Source organism: Bufo bufo, chromosome 1, assembly GCF_905171765.1.
Source record: "Bufo bufo chromosome 1, aBufBuf1.1, whole genome shotgun sequence".
In the NCBI taxonomy this organism is placed as follows: Eukaryota; Metazoa; Chordata; class Amphibia; order Anura; family Bufonidae; genus Bufo; species Bufo bufo.
This window is the reverse complement of record NC_053389.1, coordinates 439,893,110-439,899,109: the sequence shown is the minus strand read 5'-3', so window position 1 is coordinate 439,899,109 and position 6,000 is coordinate 439,893,110. Positions and strand designations below refer to the sequence as shown.

At 40.6% G+C, this 6,000-nt stretch overlaps 1 protein-coding gene across 1 annotated transcript in view; it reads left to right on the top strand.

The window, feature by feature from the left end:
• The first annotated feature begins 2,981 nt into the window (after positions 1-2,981).
• LOC120982028 (sodium-coupled monocarboxylate transporter 1-like) overlaps positions 2,982-6,000 on the top strand; it is a 43,381-nt gene continuing 40,362 nt past the window's right edge. Inside the window, exon 1 of the mRNA XM_040411936.1 lies at positions 2,982-3,332. Coding sequence (XP_040267870.1) covers positions 2,982-3,332 — 351 coding nt within the window. The remainder of the gene's footprint in view (positions 3,333-6,000) is intronic.

The following is a 6,000-nucleotide window of genomic DNA, read 5'->3' as shown; positions in this document are numbered from 1 at the left end:
GTGAGCCCTATAAAAGCCCTAGAGCTCTCCCTGACTACTCAGTCCATGCAAAGATCTTTATGATAGAAAATTGCATGCCCCCGTGCCTAGACTGAGTGACACTTGAAAACCTTATAATAGTGAGGGGACACGACCACCGGCTCCCTGCACTCAATACAGAGGGAGTCAGGGTCAGCTAGAATCAAGCCAACAGGAAAACACAAATAAAGGAATAGACTTATCTGAGGAACCAGCAGTTGCAGTATCTAGCAGTGAGCACAATCCAGGAAGTAGTATAAATCGCAAAGTGAGGCAGTATGGGAGGGGATATAAAGGGAGGCGATCACTGCTAATAGATGACAGCTGGGAGAGGGAGAAGAGATGACAAAACGAAACAAAAGAACATCATGCAAGAGGTACTGAAGAACGTCTGTCAGAACTTCTCAGAGATCTGGCGGTCACACATAATTACTTGTTCTTTTCTGTCGGGTAAATGCCTAATGTTTGGGGCCTGTAGTCCACTGGCCTGCAGTAAAATTGATATCCAATGACCGTCTAATATACCTCCAGCCACATAATTACTTGTTCTTTTGCCTAATGTTTGCGGCCTGTACTCCAGTGGCCTACATTAAAATTTGTATCCATTGACCGCATAATGTACCTCGAGCCACATAATCACAATTTCTTTTATGCCAGGTGAATGCCTAATTTTTAAAGGACCATACTACTGTGGCCTAAAATAAAATTTCTCTAGGCTCTAGCAGGGCAAATTTCTGAGAATTTCCCTTTAAGATGCATAAAAATGTCCCCTGATTAAAATATTTTTTTTTGGGGGGGGGGGAACTTTTGCAATTGATCCCCCTCTGGTATGTCACTGTCCATGTTGTGGGACGATTTTTGTGCACTTCTTGTAAGTATTTGGTGGCTGCAAATATGACCTGAAGGTTTTTCAGGTTCGCCTGCCATTAAAGTGAATGGGGTCCTCCGCTAACTTGTGCTTCATGAACATTTGATCTCGGTTGTTATAATGTCCCCTGTAGGATGCCCTGCATTTATAACCTCCCTGCAGTGCCCCTGTAGTTACTGTATAATGCCCCCTGCAGTTCTAATGTCCTCCTGCAGATATAACCCCCCTCTAGTGCCCTGTGTATTATAATGCCCCCTTGCAGCGACCCTTGTATCCCTTTATTCTAAAGCCCCCTGTAATGCCTTGGCCTGTATTAATGGCCATCCCTGTTGTGCTCCAGGCTGTAATAATGCCCGCCCCCTGTATTATAATTCCCTATGTAATGCCTTAGCCTATATTAATGGCCATACCTTTAGTGCTCCAGTTTGTAATAATGCCCTCTGTATTATAATGCCCCCTGTAGTGTCTGGCCTGTATTAATCCTCCCCTGTAGGGCCCCCTGTATTATAATGCCCCCTTTTAGTGCTCTGGCCTTGTATTAATGCAATTCTGCAGTGTCCCCTGTAGTGCTCCAGCCTGTATTAATGCTCGTCTCATAGTACATACTGTATATATATATGTAAAAAAAAATACTCACCTGACTCTTGTTCCCCACCTGGCCTGTGGCCTCAGTTACCTCCTGTGCTGAGTTTCAGGCAGCTCGATTACATGTCATGAATGCCAAGAAGCAGACATTCGTGACCATGCCATTGCGGCACCTGAGATCCAGCGCAGGAGGTTGTGATTAATCCATTGTGACCTCCGGTGTCATTCTTTTGCCCCATAGGCTTCAGGCCTAGTGGCCTGCAGTTTAGGAGGCTGAAGGGCAGGGACTGGAGCCATAGGCTCCTATGGCCCACCGTGAATTGCCGCCAGAAGTGCTAGTAACAGGCCATAGATGATTGCCTCAGGGAAACATGTCTTTGAGGCCCCTGGTCTAGACAGAGTTTAGAGGGAGAACTTTATTATGAAGGTCATTTTTTAAATCAGTTTTCAATTGAGTTTGACTTGCCAAATTTATGAAATGTTGCATGTTGTTTGATAATTTTGGCTCATCGTTAAACCGAATGCTTTTGTCTAGAAATGCCACTCCAATGTTTTACAACACCCTCCTTCTGGAATAAGTTTGCAACTTTTTTGTGACTTTTTAAAAAAAAAAACTAATTAACATAGCTAACCACAATCAATTTCCCATATACTTTTCAAAACTGAGCAAAAATGCTGGAGCAAGTAATCCCAGAATCTCACAAAACCACATTTTTGCTTTAACTTTAAAGGCAGAATTTTCGATGATACTGTTTTTATTCTCCCCATACTGTTTAAAAGATAGACAATATTAGTAAATTTGCCCTACTTTGTATACTTTGATAAAAATAAAAAAAACGGCATATGCAACTAAAATATTTAATTATGAACAAAGTGTGAAACTCATTGTCATGTCTACTTATGCTGACACAGGTCTGCTCATATTGAGAGTACAGTGTTCCAGGTCATAGATGTGTACTCTTTACGCCCCCTGTTGTTTTATGTTAAATTAATCAACATGGTCCTGAAACCTGCATTTCACAGGCTAGAAGTCTGGAATCTATGTGACAGGACAATGTAGTAGCCCACCTGCGGGTCAGGCTGCTTCCCATTTGTAGATTTTTTATCTCTTGTGCCCACCTACTTCTCTCTCAGGGATTCTTTAACTAGCTTGCATATCATTGGGATTTATTTTCCCTATCCTTTTCTGCTAGGCATTCAATCTTATGTTTTACCTGGTGCGTTCTACACAGTCTTCTACCTCTCTCTTCCCATCTATCTTTAGTTAGCTTTCTTCTGTCAGCATAGCCTAACTGAATTATAACAGCACATATCCTCCTTTAGGCACCTGCACCTTGCTAATGTTTTTGTGTATTTTGGTGTTTTCTTTTGCGCAGTTACTTAGTTCTGACTTGTGTAGAACAGTTCTGAGGTAGCTAGGCTCCAGCCCAAGTGTATGATCACTACTTGCTCATCCTGCCTGGGTTAGCCACCTGCAGCCATTTACTTTTAACTGCATATTGGAATAACTATGACCACTGCAGGTGACATTGGTTCTTTTACAGCATGGGACTATGTCGTTTTTGCCCTCATGCTCCTCATCTCTGCTATTATTGGGATTTACTATGCATTTGCTGGTGGTGGACAGAAAACCTCAAAAGATTTCCTAATGGGTGGCAGGAGTATGACTGGAGTCCCAGTGGCTCTTTCTCTTACTGCCAGCTTCATGTCTGCAGTTACAGTGTTGGGTACCCCAGCAGAGATATACCGGTTTGGTGCCATGTTCAGCATATTCGCTATAGTTTACACCCTTGTTGTGGTGATCACATCTGAAGTATATCTGCCAGTGTTCTACAGACTGGGCATCACCAGCACCTATGAGGTAAGTGCAGTTATGTAGTTACAAAAGACCAGACAGAAATTGTGTAGCATGCTGTGGGGTTGTGTCTGGTAAAATGGCTGGTTTTCTAAAGGAAAGCCATTGTATCCTATTATAGTCAAAGGGATCCATTGGGTGCTGTTTGATTACGTAATTTAGGACAAACACTGCTTCTGATATTTTTATTATTCTACACCTATAGTGGAATAGAACAAAAATAATAAGCATAGTTTGATACCAGTATACAACTTTATATATGTGTTATGGAAGTCTGTGAGTTTTCTTGTACAGTGTACAGATTAAGGCTATTTTTATATTTCCGGCAGGAACTCCAGCAGGCTGTTCCAGTAGAGAACAGCCTGCTTGAGTTCTTTGGATCCGGCATTGCTGGATACTTCCGCCTTCTCGCTGGATCCCATTGACTATAATGAAGTCTGGCAGAGACCCGGCCACTACCTGGCACATATGTGGAGAATCAGCCGAACACAAAACACTGCATGCATCGTTTTTTTTCCGTCCAATTCCCAGCATTGTCTGCCAGACCTGCTGGTTTGAACACCCGGCTGTAGATGTGAAAGAAGCCTAAGATAAAGATTAATCATTGTATAATGGCATATTATATTCAGCCTATTTGAAGTCAGGATTGCTTGAGTCTGCATTGGTGCACTTGGTGCCAAATTTATCAAATGTCTTTTAAACTTTTTTTTTTTTTGCACCACTCCCCTACTGGAGTGAGTTTGTGACTTTTATGCAACTTTGTAAAAAAATTTGCAGTGATAAATCTAGAGTGAAACTAATTAACATAGCTAGCAATGCCCACATTCTCACCCACTTTTGTGTAAAAATGCTAAATATCACAAACTTTTTGTGCAAGTAATGCAAAAAAGTTGCAAAGCCCTGTTTTGTGACTTTTTGAAACCAAAATTCTAGAGTGCAGGGCATGATAAGTTCCCTGCTATTTGTTTCAGTATTCTCACAGATGAGAGTTTGCGACAAATGTATCCAGGCTAGACAATACTCACCTGTCTGTCTTACATCTGGACCTTTTTCTACGCCTAAAACAGGTGTAGAAAATGATGAATGAGATGGGCCTGCCGGCCGTCCCCTTCCCTGACCATGCCAAGCCCACAATTTTAGACCTGGTGTGAGCAGGCAGAAGTTGGAGTTGGCAGCACAACTAACCGTTGCACCGCCATCTGCGCCTGTAATATGCCTAATTTAGGCATATTTCATTATAGTAAATGACCCCCTATGTTGGCAATGTATTTAGCTCACATAAGATTGCCTACAGTGGATTCTAGCAAATGTTTATCTCTGATAAGTGTTAGGTGTGTATGGTTCCCTTTCTGCTCTATGTCACTGTAGTCATTCACTAACAGTAAGCGGACATCTTGAAAATTATGAGAAAGTGATGTTCAAAGTATATTAGAAAGTTGCATAACCTTTGCATATACTATTATTAAAAGTTACTGACCCAAAACCGATTTAACAGAACATTAACTGTTGTCATTTTGTTAATGTGTTGCTGGTACCCATGCTTAGCTTGAGACACTCTAGCCCAGGTTTACTGAGGTGTCTGCACCACAATTTTGGTGTAAATAAGCCAACCCATAGTTGGTATAGATTCAGAGAAAAGTGTTTATCCCTGCCACAGATTTATCATCCTGCCTGAGCCCCTGTGATACACGGTATCTGGTGCAGGTATATATAGCCTGTCTAAGCTTACTCCATCCACAGGATTAGTAAATCCGGGTCGCTATTTTCGTACTTTTCTGGCATTCATATCAACACAGCTTCTCTGTATGTATGCAATATACTTATTACTGTGTATCGATAGAGAAAAAACATCTGTAGAATGAATTGAAGAATCTAGCAAGGCAGCAGTTCTCTAGCTCAGTTATCAAAATGTCAGTACATTTTATATTGTAGATGAGATTTGTTAAAATAAACCCCACAAAAGTCCAAAGAACCTCTGAAAAATGAGAGCTGGAATCTAATAGCAGTAAGCAACTTTTTTGGTTTTTTCTTGCTTTAGTTTTGCTAAATCTACCAGATGAACCTGCTCCTCTCCTAGAGACGCAGGCTCTAAAAAGCTGTTTCTACTTAAAGACTTTATATGGCCTACCATGTTTAAAGGGACACTTCCATCAGAAGGGGGTATTTAAAAAAAAAAGAAAGCAATTTTTAAAATATTATTGAATGTTTTTCTTTTTAATTCCGGTAGTTTTATACCATTAAAAATTAAATACTAAATATCGTACTTCTTTACCAGTTAGTACAGAGAGATAAAACTCCTATATAGATAGGTAATCCATAGTTATTTTACAGTTGCTACAAGGGAAAATTTTATCTGCAATTATTATAGTAGATGTTGAATTTAGGATTGCCTAGATAGAGATGTCCACAGAAGAGCATTACACTTATCAGTGTGATATGTGATGCTCTAATTGAGTCTGAGGGCTCCCTCTAGTCACCAAACACGGTCTGACTAAAAAAGTCAAGCAAGGCTGTGCTAAAAGTCCAAACAAAGGGCAGTACAATCTACCCGTTTTTTTAAATCAAAAACATTACATAGAATATTCACATATAGGCTGTTAATATGTGATAAAAATGTTAATGGTAATCGTAGTGTCCCTTTAATACTAGGGGCAGCATGGTAGCTCAGTGTGTA